The 23,217-nt window shown below is 52.4% G+C and overlaps 2 protein-coding genes across 7 annotated transcripts; both read left to right on the top strand.

Moving 5' to 3' along the window:
* The first annotated feature begins 1,093 nt into the window (after positions 1-1,093).
* On the top strand, positions 1,094-6,503 carry slc10a3 (solute carrier family 10 member 3). The gene has a single exon (XM_048973567.1). It carries the CDS (start codon positions 1,477-1,479, stop codon positions 2,887-2,889), a length of 1,413 nt encoding a protein of 470 aa, XP_048829524.1. The 5' UTR covers positions 1,094-1,476; the 3' UTR covers positions 2,890-6,503.
* A 153-nt stretch (positions 6,504-6,656) lies between these two features.
* LOC125706745 (Fanconi anemia group A protein) lies at positions 6,657-23,185 on the top strand. Of its 6 annotated transcripts, none has more exons than XM_048973563.1 (42): positions 6,657-8,958; positions 9,314-9,420; positions 9,551-9,665; positions 10,000-10,142; positions 10,274-10,369; positions 10,475-10,542; positions 10,676-10,782; positions 11,415-11,507; positions 11,583-11,646; positions 11,756-11,868; positions 12,167-12,243; positions 12,335-12,476; positions 12,563-12,696; positions 12,771-12,881; positions 13,017-13,112; positions 13,996-14,055; positions 14,299-14,387; positions 15,037-15,097; positions 15,194-15,243; positions 15,379-15,455; positions 15,529-15,624; positions 15,852-15,985; positions 16,101-16,174; positions 16,628-16,727; positions 17,327-17,514; positions 17,775-17,868; positions 18,529-18,723; positions 19,046-19,119; positions 19,251-19,379; positions 19,540-19,603; positions 19,691-19,854; positions 19,959-20,064; positions 20,185-20,244; positions 20,478-20,582; positions 20,671-20,783; positions 20,935-21,085; positions 21,745-21,807; positions 21,892-21,994; positions 22,082-22,157; positions 22,261-22,393; positions 22,483-22,575; positions 22,797-23,185. In XM_048973563.1, exons 1-42 carry the CDS (start codon positions 8,895-8,897, stop codon positions 22,905-22,907), a joined length of 4,293 nt encoding a protein of 1,430 aa, XP_048829520.1. In that variant the 5' UTR covers positions 6,657-8,894; the 3' UTR covers positions 22,908-23,185. The 6 variants fall into 6 exon arrangements, 4 of the variants coding, with proteins under 4 accessions (XP_048829520.1, XP_048829519.1, XP_048829518.1 ...); XM_048973562.1 differs by having other exon boundaries at positions 20,935-21,132; positions 22,087-22,157; XM_048973561.1 differs by having other exon boundaries at positions 21,745-21,994.
* Positions 23,186-23,217: the final 32 nt, after the last annotated feature.

The raw sequence follows: 23,217 nt of genomic DNA, 5'->3' as shown, positions 1-23,217 counted from the left end.
ATACTTTATTTACTTGCTACTTTCCTACGTCAAATCCTTTGCTCTCATTCTGTTTGAATTGGCTTACAGACCGGAATTGATCGTGTTACGTGCTAAAGAATTAGGGGAGATGGATTCAGGGGGAAATAAGCATGTTTCATTATAGGTGCTGTCCCTTTTCTTCGCATGTTATCAAAAAAATAAGCATATTCATTTCTCACTTTTAGCATTTGTCTCCAAGCATGTACCGGCTCTTGCAGACATTAATTATTCACCAGTGACAGCGGAAAGTGGTTATTATCGAGGGGCATCATATCACTGCATCTCAGTGCCTCTGTTACTAAGTCACTAATTTGTGGTAAAAGCTTGAATATTTAGATATCGGACTGATATTTCTGGCTGAAATATAGCCTACAGATACGGGGGGGGGGTGATTATATTAGTAAAACTGATAACCTCTGTATTAGGAGCGACATTCATGTCATCCGCATTACTGACGAAGATAATGAGTCATTATAATTAAACATGATTACTATCAGCGACTCTTCCGTAGAGGAAAACCGCTGTAATTTCGGCAGAGTAGCGCCATTCGGCCGGATACCAGTTCTTTGTTTGCAGTGGGACTTACGACACTATAAAAACAGATAAGAGGCAAAGCTAGTAAAAGTTCAGCCGGAGGAACGCAAACAGCCCGCACCCTGACACTGGGAGCGCCGCTCCAAGTCCATCTGACCCAGTTTAATTTGCGTAACAGCCAGGTGGTCCCAAAATAAACACCTAATTTTAAATATGAATCCAAATCTGTGCGACTGGACTAGGATCGTGAATCAGAACAAGTGTGACACTTGTTCTTTGAACCTGCGTGGCGATTTTAATGCCGCTCCGCATTTTTGCTGGGAAATAACTAATAATTAATAATAGATTTGTTCGGCGGCGTCCCCGGACATGTTTCTCTTATATGTTTGCGCGTCTTTTCGCCATGTCATTCTCCCCGAGATGACGTCGTATGCTGCCCGACTTGGGGAGGGGACGGAGGGACGGGAAGGGTTAATGCCCGGGGCCGCTCTGATTGGATTAAAAGGGAGCTCAGCAGCGAGTGAATGGGGGACAAGCCTGGGGTAGGGGGGGGAACAAGCAGATACAACTAAAGGCGAAGGCGAGAGCATCAAACAGGCGCTAATACATGTAGGTGCGTGTCGTCCGCCCGGAAGAGAAAAAGAGGAACCAGGTCAAATCGATTTGAATGTGAAGCTCCCCCCACCCCCTCGCTAAGAAATTGAAACACCTATGTCGTATGGGGCGGGGTGACGTCTGAATTCCGGTGGAGAGAGGAGAAAGGTTTAGCTAAATGGATACCAGGCGGACTCCACCGGGCGCGGCCAATATCGTTGTGATTATACCGGGGGGTCTATTAAGTCCGAGCTGTGTGTGCTGAAAGTGACATCGGGAAAGAAACGTGTCTTTGCGGCGCCCCTCCGTCCCACGCCCGTCACAGCCATGAGGACATTATTAGCATTCTGTTGTTTTCTCTTGGCAACCGGAGGCGTGGACCGGCAGACCCCGGCGAAAGACAGGAGCACGCCGGGCGCCGAAAACACCGGCGACAACGTGACGACCGACGGCGGCAGCAGATACATCAAGATCGGCGACGGCACTTCGCAGGAATTCGAGTTTCCGGAAAACACCAAAGGCGTGATCGTGGTTTCCTGCCGGTACCGCGGCGCACCGGGGACACCGGGCAGCCGGAGCGTGAAGCAGATGGTGACGGTTCGCTCTCTGGAGCCCAATGTTCTCTCCATACTGAACGTGAGTGACAGCGGTAGCCCGGGGCCGGTCCGGAGTTACGTTATCAGGATAAGGTCCGGCTTGGCAGGAACGGCTCCTCTGCAAATCCAGCTTCTGGAAGTGGACCAGAGCTCCGAGCCGGTTTTAGTGGAGGAGCGATCGGACTACTCCATCAGGGTGTCGGCGGGCGGCGAGGACTCGGGGACTCCGCTCTCCCAGTCCGGTGGGCTGTCCCACTTCTCGGAGAACCCGGTCCTGTTTGCTCTCTTGCCGCTCATCTTTATCAACAAGTGTGCCTTTGGCTGCAAGGTGGAGGTGGAGGTGCTCAGCTGCCTCATCCGACGGCCGGTGCCCTTGCTGCTGGGCATGGTGGGGCAGTTCCTGATCATGCCACTGTACGCCTATTCCCTGTCCAACTTGGCATCCCTCTCCAGCGCTCTCTCCCTGGGCCTTGTCATCACTTGCTCCGCACCAGGGGGCGGGGGGGGCTACCTGTACAGCCTCTTACTGGGAGGGGACGTCACTCTGGCTATTTCTATGACGCTGGTCTCCACGGTGGTCGCCGCGGCGATGATGCCCCTGTCCTCGGCCCTGTATGGCCGGCTGCTGGGAGTCCACGCTACGCTGCACGTGCCTTTCGTCAAGATCCTGGGCACGCTGCTCTTCATCGCTATCCCCATCTCGCTGGGCATGCTGGTGAAGCTGCGTCTGCCCGGCCTGACGCGGGCACTGCTGGCCCTCATCCGGCCCTTCAGTTTCGTCCTCATCGTGGGCGGCATTTTCATGGCCTACCAGATGGGGGCGTCCATCCTAGCCAATGTGGGGCTGCCCATCGTGGCGGTGGGCGTGACGGTGCCGATTTTCGGCCTGCTGCTGGGCTACAGCGCCGCCACCGCCGCCCGTCTGCCAGCCCCCCACCGCAAGACGGTGAGCATCGAGGTGGGGGTACAGAACAGCCTGCTGGCGCTGGCGGTCATGCAGCTGTCATTCCGGCGTGCCGAGGCCGACTTCGCCTCGCAGGCGCCCTTCATCGTGGCCCTCAGCAGCACCTCGGAGATGCTGCTCCTCGTCCTCGGGCACATCGCCTACCGCTGGCTCCGGCCTGCCGCCACCTCTGACGTCTGACTCCCTGATGCCTGATTGTCTGTGTTTGCTCTGCCTCGGATCCGCGTGCGATCACGGACCGTGCCAGAGGTACACAAATATGACACTGTGGACGATGTGTTGAAGGAGACTGGGGGAGGGGGGGCATCTTTTTTTTGCCTCAAAACCAAAGGCCTTTCCCCACTATCCAGTGTTCTTTATAATAATTATTTTTTTGTATATTAAATGGATCTACTGTAATTCCACACCCGAAGAGATGCCTATCAAACAAAGATATTTTTCTACTGGATTTTTTTTTTTTCTAAATGAGAAGATTTGTATCATGTTTACAGAGGTTGTACTTGTCTTTGCAACGGGTAAAGCCTTGTGTTTTGTCAGGACGTGTCTCTGTGTTCTTGATTGAAATGATTTAAGTATCATTGAGTTGCCCTGTACTTAATGATTAAAGCAGAGCATAATGGAAATAAAGGTGCTGGGGATGAGCAAACAAAGTGCTTTTAATAAATATTTAAATGGTGATATAGTCTGTCAGGAGACACCCAAGGAAGCGAGAGAGCCAGTGAGTGACCTGTGTGGAATTTACACTCATGCTGTTGCTGGTTTTGAAGGTGTGTTCGTTCGTTCCGTCATGTACGACTGGGGAAGAACCAGTTTTTCGGCTGGCTGAGGTGTTTGTCCTTTTCGTTTTGGAGTAGAAAATTGAGTTATTCCAGTGAGGCTGGACAGGCGGAGAACAAAGTCATCTCAGTTATTCTGCTTTGCTCGGTTTCCAACCCTTTAACAATGGGGGAGAATGTCTCGGGCCTGGCACGCTTAGGTTTGCGGACACTGAGGGGCGGCGCTGAGACAAGCAGAGCAATGTGACACCCCTCCCCCCCCCCCACCCACCCCCATAAGGGATGCCGGCTATCTAACACATGTGCTTTGTTTTTCCCGAGATACCTTTGCGAAACCGTGAGTCCCTTCGCAATGCAAGCAAGCCAGTTAGCAAATTAATGCCACAATGTAGTGTTAGCCTCGTCGGTTGCAGAAAGAATTATCTCCATGAGGAACTGACTCGTCTATTTTGGTCACAGTGTTTTGTTTTGACAGCAGATGTGCCCCCTAACATGACGGCAAGGATGCCGTCGTTACGTTACCTGTAATTAATCTTTAACGAGGTAACATGGGCTAGAGGTGCATGGTAAGTAAAGTCTTGGACTTTTATTTACAGCCCAGTGATGGTGGGTATTTCCCACTGGATCTGCAGTGCAGCCATGAAGAGGCCAGCCGGCTCGCTTCTGTAACTGGATTATAGCCCAAGCGGTACCGAGCCCCATCTGGTCCGTATGATAGAGCCACTTTTATCGGGGAAGAAAGAGGATTAGAGATTTTCCAACTTGAGATTCCAGGTTTGTGTAGGTACAGATGGATTAGAGAATGCTTCTGAGAGAGAGGGAGACAGAGAGATGTGGAAAGTTCTCTGAGACACTGTGATATGGTGTCTGCCTGTGCCCATGTATCCATGTAATCGCAGGAATGAGTTCAGGCCATTTATTTTTAATAGAACTGATCAAGGTCAAATGGCCCAGGATCTCTTTACAACTACATGCTCTTCTCGTTGCAGGAAATGAATATTTTTGCCCTTTTTCCTAATAGAAAATGTCTATGTGTATTAATAGTTAAATGACACTGGTAGTTGGTGTTTTTGTTGCCAGGGCTGGTGTGTTGGACAGTGCAGGGCGAGCTTTAGGAGGAAGCAAACTCCGTCTTATGGGTGGAGGCGGCTCCACCTTCCCAGCAGAGCAAGGTTCCCCTGTTCGGCTCATTGTTAGTGGCTCATTATAGTCACAGGTGTGTCACCTTAGCCTTCGGCTTCATGCCTGTGTTGTGCTCGTGCCGGGCACCGATCCAAAGCGGCTGGCGGTGGGGACGAATGCCTACCTCCCTAATGAGTCAGGGGGATCGATTCGCAGGCCAGATGAGTGTATTCCTCATTAAGGATAATGTGCAGAGCGGTCCGTGTGTGAGCCAGGCCTGGGGATGAAGCGATATCACAGCGGGAAATCCGAGACAGCGATTTAATCTCTTTTTATGATAATGCTGGAAAGCTTGTGAGTGTCCAATTCCATTCATATCAGCCACCGGAATTGATTATGACCTTTCGATGCTGAATCTCCCACAATTTCAAAACCATGCAATCAGCCACCTTAGATTATACTGTCCAGCGTGTGCGAGCGACGAGAGTGTATCAGTTGCTTTGCACAGTATTATACAGTAACATAGTTTCCCGGCCTTCTTCTTTTACAGCAGATTACCTGTCCTGCGGTTCGTCACAGTTTCTCTACGCTCAGGTTTGTCGGCAGTGACAGCCCAATGTCTTTCTTGCAGCGGACGGCGATTTCTCTTGCGTTCCTCCGTGGGATTTTCGATCGGAAACGAAAATCTTCGCTGCAGGATTCAGATTTGCACTTTGGCATTTTAGATAATGTTTCCGGCAATTAACAAGGGAAGGAGCACATCGCTCGTGCAATGTTGCTCCCGTGGGCAGGTGAGCCTGTGCACCAGTCAGTTCAGTTTAATGGTAATTAGGGTGGTCTCCTGGAGGAAGAAAATGTCTCTATATAATTATATCGCATCTACCTCAGCGAACATGCAGTACATTTCCACATGGGAACTACACACTGTGGATTTGGCTGGTGATTTTAATCTGACTGCAGGGGACCTTTGCCCTTCCCAGTGTGTATTATTATCATTTTTATTGCAGTGATTGTGCAGTGATGGGGTCTCTCTTTCTGCATGCACTTTCCCCTCTCTTATACAGCAACCCCACGTTACTAACACGTCTGCATCTGCTCCTTTAGCCTTCTTTACTGCCTAATAAATCGCAAATGTGGAGACAGTAATGGAGGCCGAGGTCTTACCTCACCCACGCAGCAGTGCTCCCGGTAAGGTGGGCCGGCCGGCCGTGGGGGTAACTCATCCAGGGGAAGGCAGCGGTTCCGGGACCGTAACTGGCCGTGGGCGGCTGCAGCTGCAGTGCCTCGGCAACCCTGCCCTGGAGCCATTGGCACGATAAGGAGAATCATTTAAAAATTTACAAGAATCAAGTTTTAATGAGGTTTGTTTGTCTTTCACTTGCCCTGGGCGCCCTCTCCCTGCAGTGCCAGGCCGCCTTGCTGTAGGACGTCCTCAGCAGTCCCCCTTTTTCTCTTCACCCGGCACCCGGGCCTTGACCCTCCGTTCATCTAATTGCAGCGTAATGATTCACGTGAACTTTTCTGTGACACTCTGACCCAGGATAACTCTCTCACATGCAAATTCACACCGGCTCAGTGTCTCTGAAACTCGTGCACATATTGTAGAAAATATTGCGGGACCGGAGCATGCTGGGAAAATGTAAATAGCCCCTTTTCCATGTTTTTGTTAATGCTTGTTTTGTTCCCAGTTGTCGTGTGTGTTGTTGCCTGAGTCATGCGTGAACCCTGTCTGATCCTCACGTGTCTTTTAGCCATTATATAAATTACCTACCGTGTGTGTGCCTTACAGTCCGTCTGAACTCCCTCTGTTTGGCTGTTGTGTGTGGTTCGCTGGTTGCTTAATTCCTGCGCTTTTCATTTTAAGGGTTTAATAAAAGGATATTATTTCCCCTTGAAGTGATTCTCTTTATTTCTCGCTGCCACCCTGCTGCTTTTGGGTTACCAGACATTACCCTGGTGTCGAAAGTCGGGTGCTAGAAGTGGCAATGCTAGAAGTACTGGAGCGGGTCTGTCTGAACGTTGGTGTTGCAGCCAACTGCAGCCTGACAGACCTGCAGGTAGTTATGGGATGGCAAGGTAGCTGTGGCCAATTTGTGTTGAGGCCGACCAAGACCATGGCCGCTGAGATGGGAGGCTCAGCGGTCTGCTGGTGCTTTGGGGACAGAGGCCATGAGGGCATGGTTCTGCCCCAATACCCATGCCAAAGTCGCCCAGACCCATGCAGTACACTCTCAAGCCACACCTTCAAGTCCACTGGACCCCCGTCCTGCCACAGCGCCCCAGACCTGTACAGTGTCCCCTCAAGCAACCTGATTGTTGTGTGTGTCCTTGCCTGTGTCATGCGTGAACTCTATCCAATCCTCAGATGTCTTTACCCATTGTATAAATCACCCACTGTGTGTATACCTTACTGTCTGGCGTTGGTGTTTCATTGCTATGTGTGATTTGATGTCTGCCCTAGTCCTTTTAAGGGCTTAATAAAAGGTCTAATCTGCTGGATTTAGGCACTCACCACTGTTTGTGTCCGTTTCTCTACCCTGTATCTCGTTATAAATGTTTTTGCTCACATTTTTATAATCCTTGGTCAAGACCAAACACGGAGCGACTGGAATGCAGGCGCAGCATAACGCTTGGCGCAAAAAGAGCAGTCAGCACCGATATCGATTTCCGTAAACAAGTGGCGATCACGTACAGTCATCACCATCGTAATTATGTTTCACATTGTTTTAATGGACCTGCTGGTGGTGTTTACCTTAAGCAGATTGATTACTCACTGCAACACCTTACTGACACTTCCATCTGCTGGGGGAAGCACAGTATTAGATGCACATCGACGTGTTTGACATTGCCCTGTCAGGGAGCTAATTGCGTTGTTCAGATCCTGCCAATAAGCGCAAAGGTTGCCGTTAGACGTTTCGACTGGGGTGGTATTCCTACTCCAAAATAGCGCGTGTTTTATAATTAGGGTTCTTTTTTTTGGTACCTAGACCCATCCCGTCAGCACTGTTGCTTTTTTCTCGGTAGCATATTATGGGAAAGCGCAAGTATAGTCTCACACCCACATTTTTTCAGATAAACGTGTGCATGGTTTGTAAATAAGCATCCATTTATATGGAAGCCTATTTATGTACATGGATATTTATATTACAGAGAGTGTAGGCTGAATATTAATTTAAATTATGCTAAACTACGAAGTAGCGCGGAATGAACCTGGAGCATATGAAGTAAACATGCATTGCCTGTTTTGCAGATCATCTGAACAACATGCATGCTGTTTAAACGCAGACGCACGGAGCGCCATCCTTCCCGGACCGGCATTCACCTGATCTGTACCTAAACGGAACTGTCTGACTCATTGTCACACCCGACTCCCTCATTCTGTCGTCAATATTTCCCATCCATCTTCCAGTCGCTTTTCCCGGACATGGTCGCCTATCCCAGGCAGCTTAATTAGGGCACATAACAGGGGTACGCACTTTTATACACAGTGGACTATTTAGAGATACCAAATAGCCTAACTGCATGCATTGATTGTGAAAGTGTGATTTAAAAGACGCGGGGTCAAAACCTTTGCTTTCTAGGTAAAGCTAAATCTAAGATGTTTACCAGCGCTCAACACAAGAACTTACTCTAATATGGAGCTGCTCGTTTTAATAACTGTTACTTTTCAATTACTTATTTATATTTATTAACATTGTGATTTAATTTAAAATTAAATACTTTTTGTGTTAAACATTTTGTGACATTTAAATACAACGTTGCCAGAACTATTTTGAAGTACTTTTACACAAATATTTCAGATTAAGAAAATAAAGAATTATGGTGAAAAACAAGACAAGTTGTCAGGTTTTCCTCGCTCCCAATACATACGCTTCTCAAAATTTTACTTGAAGACATTAAGAGCTAAATAACCGGAGACAGATTACAGCCACTCGGCCCCTGTGATAACAGGGTTAACACGTGTTCGGAGCAGATAATCCAATTGGTCAGAGTGAAAGAGAGCTTCGGCCAATGAGGATACAGAGCGCGAATGCACTCGGAAGTGGAAAAGCGCTGCATGGGTCGTTATATAGAACCTGTAGATGCTGTAGTGACTGTTATTTTGTTAAAGATGACAACTTGGTTGTCTTGATATTTCCTAGTAGTGTGTGTTTCTGCACAGTAACCTGTTTATGGCTAAAGGATTTCATTTTGTAGTTAAAGTCTAAAGATCCGCTTCTTTATGGGTGTGTTTTGAAAAATGTGGTGATTCTTGTTGAACCTATCCGACTTAACCGAAGCGTTGTAATGTCTTTGGAGTCGTCTAGCGTGTCTGTGTCCGGGCACAGGCGGTCTTTCTCTGATCTTCTTGGTGAGTACGCATGTCTATTATGAGTTCTTTTCTTTAGTTGTTTTTACCCTCTAATCCGCGAAATTCCACTTTATGTTTCACTAAATTCTTCATCCTTTTTGTGGCTCACGAAAAGACATCTCTTTAATACACAGGTTGACGCAGGAGAGGATTGGTGTTTATAAAACTGGTCCCTGAGTTATGGCACATAAGCTTGGCTGACCTTTGCGTTGCTAAGTTTTTAATTTTGATTAATGAAGTCAGTGCGGTTGTAGATTCATTGGCCTGCTCTGTAGTAACGGTACGTTCTCTGCTGACCCAGTGAGGTGCTGCTGCAGTTCACACAGTGTACTTTTGACCTGCTTTTGATCTTCAGCGGCCCATACGGCGAAGAGACCCAGACATCAAAGCGAGGCCGAACTGCGCGGTGCAGCGATCCAGCTGCTCAACCGGCACCAGAACCTATCCGCTTTGCTTCTGGAGGTAGGTGGGCCCGAGTGGCCTGGAGCTGCAGGTTGAGGGGAGGAAGGCCTTCAAATGTCTCACTTCGTAACTCTGAACCCAGTTAAGGGAAAACCTGTGTTTATTCAGTGAGACTGATTGCCCACTTTAGGGGAGCACCAGTGTGTCCGAGGCTCAGATGGACCTGGATGTGGAGAATCCTGCACCGAGAGCCCATCCCTCTTCTAGGGCTGGACCTCCATCTGACCTGGAAGACTCTCTGATAGGTTAATACTGGCTCTTATGTACATGAGACTGTGTGTGTGTATGTGGATTAGGTCTATATTACTTTATGGGGAACAAATGTCCCCCACAATGTAACAATTTATTTTGACATTGTGGGGACCCACAAAGATGTGTGAATGCAATCGAAAAAGTAAAAATTCCGGAAGTCTCATGTTTTGTTTGGTTACTTATGGTTAAGGTTAGGGCTGGGTAGGGGTTAAGGTCGTCAGGTCGTGATTAGAGTTTTCCCCATAGAAATGAATGGAGAGTCCCCACAAAGATATAATCACAAACCTGTCTACGTGTGTGTGCGCGCGCCTGTGCGTGCTTCCCCAGTGCATGCTCTGCAGAGGCAAGCCGTGGAGCTGGGAGTCCCAGTGGGCGTGGTCTCCTCCAAGGTGGCAGCAGAGAGAGTGGTAGATCTGATGGGACGTTCAACAGGTTGTGCCACGGGGGCGCTGTTGAGCTCTATCCAGAGGGTATGTCAGCCCCTCACCTAAACCTATCATGCAGAAATATCCACCTAGATGAATGTTAAAATTGCGAGCTGGTGCGGCATCTCTCCTCACTGTCACTCCAGCTAAGTGGTCCTGGTTCCTTGTCCATCCAGGCTAAGCTCTCAGCGCTGGTTCGCTCCATTCAGGGGCTGCGCTCCAAAGCGGCCTTCAGCCCCCATATCTTCTGCCGCGAGCTCTGGAAGTGTCAGGTGAGTGCCTCCTACTGGTGATTTGGGTTTTAGCGCGTCGCAACTCTCAGAGCTGCATGTGCACGTATGAATATGGTGCGTTTTCTGTGTGTGTGTTGGGAACAGCCCACGCTGGAGGTGGCCTGGCTTCTCCACTCAGGAAATGTCGTCACCCTGGAGCTCATTCTGGAAAGGTAAGTCTCGCACGAAGCACTTTTATGGCACAGTGGCCTGGAAGTAGATGGAAGGTGACATTAGCAAGTGACTAAATGAGCAGGCCCGAAGAGTGGGTGAGGCAGTGACGTGTGTCTCTGATCGGGCCCCCAGCGAGGAGGGAGGCGTGGCATGGCTGGGGGCGGAGATGAGGAGTCTGTGTGGAGGAGCGGCCGTGGGAGTGGAGGAGGATAAAGAAGTGCAGCAGCAGGTCCTCGCAGGTAGGGGGCAGCATACAATGCCATTGCTCTCTGACTCTTCCCCACCAAGTTTAGTCTCACGTTTATTTTAAGCAGCCACCTTCATTCAGGGGATTCGGTGTAACTCCCATTCACGGTGCTCGGTGAGCAGGGAAATTATGTTAATTTTAAAAAGGAAAGGAGAACAAAAAACATCTATTCTTGGAGAGGTTCCTGAGGGGGTTGGGGCCAGCTTAGGGCATGAGGCAAGGGTACTCCCTGCACCGGAAGTCAGGTCATTGCAGTACACAGTGACACACACACCGCCACACATACACACACACACATTATAGGTTTACAATTTAGGCCATTAACCCTATCCTACTTGCTTGGATACCTCCATGCCCCAGCTGCATGTCTGTACTGGTCTGGGTTACTGGTTTGTCTTTCCCATTCCTTCTAAAGATGTGAGTAGTTTTAAAGCCTCTCCACCTCCCCACAACTGCACCAAGAAATTAATTATTATATATGTTATTTTTAAAAATTGCTCCCCCACCCCCAGATGCCAGCCAGTGCGAATGTGGCACAGGGGTGGTCGTTTCCATGGTGACCCCACTGCTGCCCTCATGTCATCGGGCCTCACATTCCGTCTCTGTCCCCCTCCCATGTTGCAGGTGTGGTGTCAGTTCTGCTGCAGTGCGGATTCCAGGACCCCCCCGGCAGGATCTCCCAGCTATGTGTGGCAGTACTGGAGGACATGCTGTCATGTGGGTATCTCTCACCCACCTCCCATGGGTGCTGCCCCGCCCTCTCCCAGCCCCCTATGACTATGTGCTCCACAGGGGTGCTGGACGGCTTGCAGCAGGGGGCAGATCTGCACTCTGGGACAGAAGCGGCTGGATCCTGGTAATGTCAGGTGACTCCCCGGTGAGCGGGGGACCGTCACGAGTGAGCGTCTGATCTCTAGCTGAGGACCGGAGGATGTTGCACACCTTCCTCTCGTCTTTTCCTGCAGGGTTTGGGTGCTGGACCTGACGCTGTGTCAGGTATCTCTCTCGGACAGTGTGCTGCGTCGTTTCTTCACGCACTGCCTCACCTACGTCCTCACCTGCCAGCCGCAGTTCAAAGGTCAGCTATCTGGTGACATCATCGTGCGTCCCAGCGCGATGCTCTTTTTACATTTACATTTGTGTTTATAGCCAGGATCCTAATGACCCACCTGTGATGGGGGGGGGGGGGGGGGGGTTTGCTATTGCATCCTTGGGTACAACATTCAATCTCTCCCTGGGGTTTTTAATCCGAACCCTTTTGGTCATCATTGTTTGCTGTTTGAAGCAGTTGCATCTGCCCACACAGTGTGTTTGTGCTGTTTGTGTGAAGCTCATGCCCCCAGCTGACCGAGACTCCCTCTCGCTCGCTTCCTTAGTGTCGGATGCCATAGCCAACCAGAGTGAGTGGACCTTCGCTAAGACCACCCGCCCTCTCACAGCTTTGTACCGTAAGGTGTGTGTGTGGGGGGGCTGTCCCTTCCTTCTGCTGGGTGATGGACCTCTGTTAGTGACATCATCGGCCTGCTTGTACTCGTCTCTTTCAGCTTGCGGTGCCGTTCAGCGTGGATGAGCTGCTTTGTCACCTGCGGAATGTTCTAGAAACCCATGAGGTTAACTGGCAGCATGTGCTGTCCTTTGTGTCCACCGTGCTGGTGTGTGATGCACAGGCTCAACGAACCCTTACAGGTACGAACACACACACACACACACACACGCACAGAGTCACAGAAAGCATGTGACCCAAACCATCCGTCTCCTGCCACCTCCTCCAGAGCTCCTCTCCCAACTCCTGAGCGTGGCCTTTGAAAGCTACGACCTGGAGAACATGGTCACCGCTTTCCTGCTGGCTCGCCAGGGGGCGCTGGAGGGTGCCGCCGTCTTCCCCTCCTACGGCGAGTGGTTCAAGGTCCGCCTCCCTCCCGCTTCCGGTGAAATTCCCCTGTCCCGGCCGTATCGCTGCCAGGTGTCTCGCTCTTTCAGGCGTCCTTCGGGAGTGCCGCCGGTTGCTACGGCAACAGTAAAAAGTCTGTGGTGTTCCTGATGAAGTTCCTGTCGGACCTCGTGCCCTTCGACCCACCGCAGTACCTGAAGGTGACCTCACTTTCTCTGGGCCTTGTTCTCCTTCCTCCTCAGGACACCCCCGTAACCCCCATTCCTCTCTCTTACCCTCCTCACACAATTTGTGGTCTTGACACTCATTATGTTTTGGGGTCACGACCCCCTCAGGTACACATTCTTCATCCCCCCTACGTTCCGGTGAAGCACCGCACTCTGCTGCAGGAGTACGTGTCTCTCGCCAAGACGCGGCTCGCTGACCTGAAGGTAACCCGTCGTTTTAAGCGTATATGCAAGTACAAAGAACTAGGATGCTGGGAGTTCGCACGCTACGCTGCTGCGCGGCGGGAGTAGCGGCCGGAAGTCGTACTCGGCGGAATTGGGGTTCAGACAGGAAACGGGAGCCCAAGGAACACAATTTGGACTAACAGCCCTCATTGTTCGTATGTCTGAAAGTTCGTAAGTAGAGGTACATATGAAATAGAGTTATGAATATACAGCTCTGGAAAAAAATTGAGAGCATGCAGACTTTTTTAAAATATAGAGTTTTAAAAGCCTGGTTTAATCCTGATTCTGCTGGCAGAAGGCTACACTGAGAGGCAGGCTGCTTCCAGGCTCAAAGCTTCTAAGACAGCAGTACACTAGAATGAGGTGAAGCAAGAGACACTGGGAATGACCAGGAACCAGCCAGGAAGAGGGTGGAAGGGACTAGATGCCCATCAACTTATCCAACATTACCTCATAAATCAGAGGATGACCTCAAGTGACCTTGAAAAAGAATGGGAAACATCAAGTGCTGTGAAGAGCACTGCCAGGACAGTTCGTTCCAGGCTCCTTGCAGAAAAACTGAAGACCCACAAAGCAAGGAAGAAGCCCTTCATTAATGAGAAGTCAGACTGGAGTTAGCAGAAATGTGTATTTTACACTGGTGCCTTCCCACAAACTGAGCAATGAGTAGAACCGAAAATTTTGCTGCGGTCTCTTAATTTTTTCCAGAGCTGTAAATATGTAACCATGGTGCAAACATATAATGGAAGTTTTGTATGATATGAGTATGAAAATGGACTGGATCAGTAGAAGGGAAATAAGATGGTCTTATGTAAACATAATCAAAAATGACATATGCCTCATGCTCGCACGCCTCTCCCAGGTCTCCGTGGATGAAATGGGGTTGTATGAGGACTCGTCTGGGGCTGACGTTCCAGTGCAGGTGAGCCACCCCCTCCCCGAAAGTCTGATTCAGCTCATGTTGAGGTGCGTCACGGAGCCAAAGATCCACGAGGCCCCCAGGAGGTCCACGTGGTCTTGACGTCAGCTGCCGTTCAGTAGCCGGGTGACACGGCATGGCAGGTGTGGGTCTCTGAGGGCCGGGGGAGCTCGCTTACAGCCCCCCCCTCTGCCAGTGCATGAGTGTGGTGTGTGACCTTGCCCCCATCTGTGTGTGTCCCCACAGCCTGGCTGCCAGGCGCCCCAGGATGTAGAGAAGGCCATCCGGCTGTTTGAGAGCAGCGGCAAGATCTCGCCGGCCGTCATGGAGGCCAGGTGCTTTGGACCGTTCCCAGAAAAAACCCCCCCGCCCCCGTACCCCACATCCCGGCCAAGGGATTCCGTTAGCGGTGTATGTGTATCTGGTGGTCAGCACTTACTCATGCCAGCTGGAGAGGGACCAGAGGCACTGGGGGGGGAGGGGGCTTTCTGATCGCTGGCTGGGGGGATCCCTTCAGAGGGGGGAGGGGGGGCTTTTTGGTCACTGGTTGGGCGGGGGAGCCCTTCAGTCAGGCGCTTCCTGAGCTGCATATTAAGCTTCCACACAGTAACGGGATTTACCAAGTGATATTACCCGAGCCATTGGTACACTTGCATAATACATCAGGTGCGGGTCAGGGAGCTGAGTGAACCAGTCCCTGGGGCATTTGGGGCTAAGGGCTATGCCCAGGGGCTCGACGATGACATCACTCTGCTGACCCTGGGATTTGAACCTGCCACTGTACCCATGAACATATTTAATGTAAAGGACCCAAAGCTGAATATGTAGGTAGAAAAAATCCCTTATCAATAAATGCGTCATCTAGGCAACGAAAATTAGAGTTCTGTGCCCTGTTCCTATCTAGAATGGGTCCCCCGGGCTATTTCGGGATGCCCTCCCCCTCGGTGCTTCCTGTTAGCTGACACCCCCCCCTTCCATCTGCAGCATCTTCAGGAGGCAGTACTTCCTGACCCGCTTCCTGCCGGCCCTGCTGATGCCGCGTGTGGTAAGCCGTGCTGATCTGCCCCTATGGGGCACGGGGGAGCTGGGTGTCATTGATGCAGGATGTTCCAGACTCTCCTCCTTCTCCCCATTCCCTCAGCTTCCTGATAGCCCCGACTCCCAGATGTCCTTCATCGAGTCCCTGAGGAGGTGTGCTGAGAACCTGCCTCTCACACACACACACACACACACACACACAGTTGCTGTAAATGGATGGATGGAGGAATGAGGCCTGGTTTTCATATTGGCCATGAACAGTTCACTGACGTGGCTATCATGTTGCAGGGCGGAGAAGATCCCAGCATCGCTGTACAGTGCCTACACCCAGTCCTGCGAGAGGGAGAGGCTGAGGCGGGAGCACGGTATGTGCGTGTTTGCATGTGCGTGTCTGTGTGTGTGTATGTGGGACCCACACTCGAACCCATGTCCCTGCAGGCTTGGAGGTGCTGAAGGATCTGCAGCCCCAGGAGAGACTGCAGGCAGAACTCCAGGAGCTGGGGATCCTGCTGTCAGCACCTGGGACGGAGGAGGGTGAGGAGAGTGGAGGAGACAGGGCGCCACCTGGAGGCTGGGTGGTGAAAACGCGTCTCACCAGCTTACAGACCCATGGGCGGTCAACCGCACACTTTCCACCTGCTTTCAAAATTAATTTTGGCCAAAACGGCTGCATTGTCACTGTTTTAATTAACGAGCATCAGTGTGGCAGCCGGGTGGACTCCTAACGACCCAGTGATGGTCTCTCCTCCTCCTCCCCCCAGAAGTGTTGGCTCAGCTCGCCCGTATTTCCGAATCTTTGGCGCTCCTGATTCCCGAACGGCCTGACGAGACGCCGGTCCAGGTGACGGTGTGCCTCCATCCGGACTCCCTGGCTTCCCCGGACCTGGAGCACCAGGTGGGCTACACCCGTCGCTCCCCTGATGGTTTCCACAGCCCCGTTCCTTGTCTTTCACCGTCTCTGGCCTCGTCTGTCTCTCACCTCCTCTGTCTCTCCTGCTTCCCGGTGTCAGCGGATCGCTGATGTGGTGCTGAGGGGCTTCTGCCAAAGCTTGATGGACGCCTCAAGGCTGCGGCCCCCAGACAGGTGAGGGGAACATCATACCAGGCAAAACAAGCTTCCCTCCACATGCTCCTCTTTAATATGTCATTCCCAGCCGAAGCAGATTAATGCATAGGCTACCCACAGGCCCCGAAAAAATCAGGGACTCCACCCTTGGTAAAAATTGAATGGTTAAAGATTAAATCTGGCAGAGTTTACTGCCAGAGCCTTGCAGGGTCGGCTGATTTTATCGCATGAATCCCCTGTTCATGATTGCCAGTTTTCTCTTTCAGCTCCACATGGGGGGGGGGGATTACCTGTCAGCCTATGTCCCCCAGATAAGTTAATCTGCCCCTGGTTCCAAAGCTAAAAAAAAAAGTTATAAGAAGTTCTTTTTAATGTCGAACTCGTTCTCGAACACGGCTGCCGCCCCCGAGTCCGTGTCCCGCTCAGGTCACACCTTTCCTAACCCCCCCTCCTCCCCCCCCCCTAACCCAGGCAGGGCCCGTGGGCTAGCCGTTTTGTCCAGATGTTACTGGGACACAGGAAGCTGACGGCATGTCTCCTGCAGCGCCTTCAGGGCCTGATCTGCGAGCAGGTGATTCCCGCCGCGATCACTGTCCGCTCTGCGATCGCTGTCCGCTCTGCGATCGCTGTCCGCTCTTTGTTACTGTACACCAGCTTGGCGGTTTCCTCCGCCAAGCTCGTCCACTGTCCTGTGCTGGGTGATGTGAAGTTAGTTGCTCTCACAGGTGTAGGATTGAGGGTTTAAGAATATCTATGTATGATCATTCATAAGGTCGTTCTCACCTTCGGCTGTTGGAATTTACAGCCAGTTGGGATACAGGTGACAAGACCAGCTTCCTGAATGCAGCAGAACTGCGTAGGTCATGTGAATATGCATTTCTTCACTGTGCAGTACCCGCTGTCCACGGCTGAGCCGTTACAACGGAATTCCGTGCACTGTTACTGTTTACTGTATGTATGTATTGTCGTACTGTAAACCTGCAGTTTCATTCAGTTTAGTATCCATCTATCCACCCATCCATCCATCTATCCATCCACCCATCTATCCATCCTCAGGATGCCTGGAGAGGGTTACCAGCTAAACAGAAACAAGGCTGAAGATGCACTCGCCAGTAAAAAAAAATGCTGAAAGGGAGATCATTTATGTGCAGGCTTCTCTTCCGCCTGTAGGGGGCGACGCTGGAAGCCGCACACCTTCTGGGTCTCGCCGCATTCCTCATGCACCTGCACGAGTGCAGAGCCCGCTGTCCCTTGGTCGTCCCCGAGCCCGGCTGGCCCCCCAACCCTGTGCCTTTCTCCGAAGCTCTGGGCGCCTCCCTGCCTTGCAGCACTGCCACCGAAATGGCCTTTGCCCTCAGGTGGGAATGGGGGGGGGGTGGGGTCTACACGGTGACTAAGAGCACAGAGGTAACCAACGGGACCGGGGGTCCGGATAATGGGAATAAAACCGGCGTGCTACTGTACGCTGCCCCGTGTAGGCGAGTGATGCTGGGTTTGCGGTCAAAGCCGATAGATCCCATATGATACCAGATCACACCCTGCGTGATCCTGCACACAGCTGCTGACCACGACCGGCCCCTGATGGGTGTCTAACTGCTAACCTCCTCCTCCCCTTTAGGTTCTGCGCAGCGTCTGTGTGCTACGCCCTGTGTCGCTTCACCCTGCCAGCCGAGAACGTGCAGGAGTGCTTCCCCAGCAGCTTGTGGAAGAAGGTGTGAGACTCTGCAGTGTCTGGCTGGAGTGTGAGCAGGGAGGTGTGTGTGTGTGTGTGTGTGTGTGTGTGTGTGTGTGTGTGTGTGTGTGTGTGTGTGTGTGTGTGTGTGTGTGTGTGTGTGTGTGTGTGTGTGTGTGTGTGTGTGTGTGTGTGTGTGTGTGTGTGTGTGTGTGTGTGTGTGTACATGCATGTCAGCAGGAGCAACTCTCAGGATAGCAGCCGAATGAGTGCTGAGCCAGGCCTGGAAAAGCAGTACATACTGCATAATACAGGAGAAAGCAGCCATTTCGGGGGAGCGAGATGTGTTACATTTGCACTTCATTTATTTAGCAGACAGTTTCACCCAAAGCGACGTACAATTGAAAACAAGGTCAGATCTGCGTCCCTGGAGCGAATGGGGGTTAAGGGCCTTGCTGAAGGGTCCAACGGTGTGCATGGGATTCGAACTGGCGACCTTCCGATGACGTCCTGACCCATTGCTGTGCTACACGCTTCGTGCTCGCTGAATGTCTGTAATGCTCTGTCAGGATAACGAGGGCGCCGTCCCGTGTCCCTGACCTCAGTGTTGGTGTTGGGTTTAATACTGTCAGAGCCAGGTGTCAGCAGAGTGCTGATGTGGTACCGCAAAGACTGAGCGTGTGCGTGTGTGTGTTTACAGCTGGTGTACCTGCTCCCCCGGCTGCTGCCTGGAGCGAGGGCGGACCCCCTAGCTGGGGGAGTCGAGGTGGACGATGAGGCAGGGCAGGCTGCGTGGAGGACCATTACCGACCCCTCGGCATCCTGGGAGAGTCTGGTGTGGCGACTGTGGAGGGAGCCCCGCGTTCGTGCCCTGTGGATGCTTCCTGGCGGCCAGGTGGGGGCGCTGTCTGTGTCTGAGTGGGGGGAGGGCTGAGTTTAATGCCTTGACAGATGCTACTTGTCAGGAAGTCATTTATGCTGAGTTTCAAATCTGCTGCAGATAAGACCTTAGCACAGTCATGTTTGTGTTTGAATGCTGATTCTGCGTATATGTAGGGATTCCCCCCATGTGTCCATTTGCTATGTTTTTGCATATTATTAAGCCTTTAAGTACTCAGCAGACCAGGTAGGATGTGCGTGTGCATAACGTGTGCATAACGTGTGCATAACGTGTGCATAACGTGTGCATAACGTGTGCATAACGTGTGCATCGCCAGCTGTCATTTGCCGAGTGGTTGGACGCAGAACTGGGGGTGCAGAGGAGCAGAGACGCCCTGACAGATCTGGAGAGGTGCGTCACGCACTCCTGCTACAGCGATCATCACACGCTCTCACGCTTGGCATAAAACACAACTGACACTGTGTGTGTGTGTGTGTGTGTGTGTGTGTGTGTGTGTGTGTGTGTGTGTGTGTGTGAGACAGGATAGAATACCAGCAGTGGGCATGCCAGCAGCACTACCTACCGGCTCCCCTGGAGCAGGGTGGCTGCGATGGTGACCTCCGACGGGCCTGTTCCCAGATCCTGCGGTCTGTGCTGGACCTGCACAGCGGGTGGGTGTGCTGATCTGCGCTCGCTCGGGGTCAGTGATGACTCTGTGTACCGAGTATGAGCTCCCTGGCCCCCCCGGCGCTGACAGAGCGCATCTGAAGGACGCCGTCCCTGTCCCTCGCCGACGTCCCCTGCTGATCCCCCTGTCCTGTCCGCCTGCAGGTCCCCGGGGAGCCGCATCCCTGACACGGACACTTGTCTCCCAGATGTCGTCTGCAGGCTGCAGGTGCTGTGGTTGGACAGCTGAGCCCCGTTAATGGAGCAGACCATGTGCGGAGCTCTCGTGTTGACCATACCTCCCCCCCCCCCGCAGGAGCTCATGGGTGAACTGGACCTGACTCCTCCATCCCCCGAATCCGAGGACGACAACGGGACCTTCCTGCTGGACTTGGTTTCTCAGAGGTGCTCGGCCACCTCTGACCCCCCAGCTCTAAGCAGCCAGCTGGACCTGGAGCGGACTCTCCACAACTGGGGGAGGTATGTGGAGGGGGGGGGGGGGGCGGGCCGCCTGTTCCCTCTCTTCTCTGCATGTTAACCGTCTGATGGGCAGTGCGAGTAAGCCCCCCCACGTTCTCTCGCAGGGTGGTGGTTGCACTTCCTGTCACAGCTCTACTGTCAGTGAGAACCCGACCGGGTCGGACGTCTCTGGACTGCAGTGCCTTCATGGAGCATGTGAACCAGGCACACGTGAGAGAATTCAGATCTGCCCTACCCACTTTTAAGGTCGTCTTTCTATTGATGGGGAAAGACCCCCTTCTCAGCTGCTGCTCGATGTTTGCCTGACCCCGTGTTTGCCTCCCTTCCCAGAGGAACGTGTGTGATTCGGCTGGCCGGCTCCCTTATACCCTCACGGCACATTTCTTCAAGGTGATTTAGCTTCTTCTCTGTCTGCATTCTGCCGTCTCAGCGGATCTTAAACACAACTATAGATTCGCGAGACAACTTTGGCGTTTCAGCAGGAAGTGACCCAGTGAAAAACAGGACGTGCATTAATGGTCCTTTGTATTTACTGACCCAGACCTTTGCTGCTGTGTGTGATGAACGCACGCGCTGTGTTTTGGGAACGCCTGTCACATGTTGTGCTCCTTCCATCCCTGCAGGGGGCGCTGTACGCCAGCCTGCGCTGTAAGCACCCGAGTCATGCTGTAGACGAGCTCCTGACCCAGCTTCCTCAGCGGTGCCCGTTGCTTCTGGTGTCTGCAGGGGTATGGACCCTGGTTTGCTCCATTTCTCCACCGGCTCCACCCCCGTACTGCCAATTTGTAATGGTTTTAACTGGAAAGTGTGTGGCAGGGCTGGTGGTCACCGCTGTGTTCCGTCCTGGCGTCTCTGTGGACCCGGCTGACAGGAAGCCGGCTGCCACAGGAAATACAGCGTCTGGCCGACTGTTACAGCTGGGCCTGCAGGTAGCTCACCTGAACTGGCACCCAGCACCATCTGACGGTCACATGGTTCCTTCCTGCTGACACACCCACACATCTGATTGGTCAGCCTGCCCTGTCCGGTGATCACCTGCAGTGCAGGATTATAATTTTGTATACGTTCCTCTCTCTGCAGTACAGTTAGAGGGGAGGTGGTGCCCCCCCCAACGGCCGAGCCGCTGCTTCTGGCCGCTTTCCTGCACCACGTGGGGAGGGGGCAGGGAGGAGACCGGGCGATCAGGACCACCCTGGGGCGGCTGGAGAAACTGCAAGAGCGGCGCAGGCCGGTGAGGAACCCCAGCGAACACCACAAACATCACGTCATGCAACCAGAGTGAGGCACTGCACTGTGAAGATGTCACACAATGAGTGGGATTTCTGTCTCTCCGAGCCTCTTGCCTGTACCTGTCCCCAGTGTAGGTGCATTCTGGGAAAGCAGGCCTTTTTGAGTTCCCTAAATAAAGGCCTGCAGTTCTGCTGCTAATGAGCTCTCACTCTCATTTAATTGCTTAGCTGACAGTTTTATTCAGAGATGTATTTTTTTCCCCCTCACATTCCTGCAGCTGGAGAGCTCACATTGAATAGTTTGTTCGGGGGTATGTTAGGAGGGATGAGGGCCAGCCCAAAGCATAGGTGAACCAAGCAGCTGCTTTAGAGTCCAGCGGCCACTAGGGGGCCCCCCTCATCTGTTAGAAGTAGAAGGAAGATGTCAAACGGCAACTTGGGTCACTAGCATTTTTCTTTGGGCCTGGAAAAAGTTTGGGCTGGCCCTGGGGAAGACCCTAAACAGCCTTTAGGTTACTGGCCCATCTTTAATTCTCAAGCTAGTTGCTGCCCTCCCAAAAACACCGATTTGCTAGAGCGAATCAGAGTTGCAGTTTTAGTGTGCTGATGTCCCCGCTGTTCACTGCGAGTCATGTCACTGTACACTAGCTCTCGCCCACAGCTGCTGGTCTTCCTGCTCTTCTTCTGTGTTACGGACCTGCTTGCCGTCCTCGTCCAGCCCCCGGTACGTCCTCGCCTAGCCGCTCGGACGCGTGCCATTTTTCAACCCGCCGTGTCTTGCGTTCGAATCTGTGGGGCTGTGTCTCAGGAGGCGGACCGCGCCAAGCAAGCTCAGGCGGCCTGTCTGGAGGTTCTCAGCTACTTGGCGGACTCCCCCGATTGGCTGCTGCTCTTTAAGTCACCCGCTGCAGGTACCGAGTCCCCCAGCCCGCCCTTCCTATGCCCTGCCTGAGTCACACGGCCCTGCAGCTCATAGTATTTATCACTGCTTTTAAAAGAACAGCATGAATATCAGGCTGTGTCCATGACGACAACGGACAGGAACATCAGACTGATGCCTTTGGCTTTCTATAGGTAAGGTTCATAGACGTGCGTTTTGGAGCTCCAAGCAATCACCTCCCGAGTGTTACGGAAATCACGTCTGGCCGCAGAGATGTTGACATGACGTTCTCCTCAGCCTGGTGACCAACTTGGACACAGACGTTTTGGGAAAGGTGACCAGGAGTGCGGGCTTTCTTCTCCCGGCGCTGCACTCGTATTCGGCCCTGACGAAGCTCTTCTTAGACGGCCTGATTCCCTCGCCCGGACAGGTGACTGCCCCCATGGGGCCCGGCTAGCAGCCCGCGGCCAGTCCGTGTGCCTCCAACCGCACTCTGCAGCGTCTGCTTCTGTCTGACAGGCCCCCCCACTGCAGGCTGTGGCCGCGGCGAAGCAGGTCCTGCTGAAGATCATCTCGCAGAGCAGCGTGCAGAGCAGCTCCTCGCAGGCCCAGGTGCGAGGCATGGCCTCATTGCCATTAGCTGCTCTGAATTAGACGTGATGAACCCACCTGTCTGTTTTACGATTGCCTGCTACTGAGGCCATGTTTCTAGGGATTCAATTTATCATTAGCCAATGATATGTTTTGAATCGGTGATTGAGACTGGAGGGGGCCAATCAGCTGTACCCATGTGGCCCAACCCCTGACTGACACCTTCCTCTCTCCACTCCCAGTTGGAGGCAGCCTGCGGGGAGCTGGACCCGGAGGTAGCCGCCGCCTTGTCCTCGCACCTGCTCTACCATCGCCATAGCGACCCTCTCTATGGCGACCTGGACTACTTGTGAGTGTGGACACCGCCTGAACCCCCATCACTGCTTTGCCCGCCAGTGCAACACTGACTGTATCAGCGGTTTCTGTACCAACGCAAGTCATGGCGTGACCTGTCAGTGGTTTATGGGCTGTACAAAGTAGAGCTAAAGTTATGGTTAAGATGGTATCTTCCATTGGCATCGTCTGTTGGCTTCAGGAACAGCCCGGGGTGGTTCACACAGGCCACACAAACCTCGCTGCTACAATTGGAATGGTTCTGTTAAGATGTCACCATTAAAACCTGCCAAACATGCACTCTGCCGTGGCCTCGTCTGTCACGGGCCC

Source organism: Brienomyrus brachyistius, chromosome 13 (assembly GCF_023856365.1).
Source record: "Brienomyrus brachyistius isolate T26 chromosome 13, BBRACH_0.4, whole genome shotgun sequence".
NCBI lineage: Eukaryota > Metazoa > Chordata > Actinopteri > Osteoglossiformes > Mormyridae > Brienomyrus > Brienomyrus brachyistius.
Note: the sequence above shows the minus strand (reverse complement) of the source record. Positions and strands in the feature narration are given on the sequence as shown.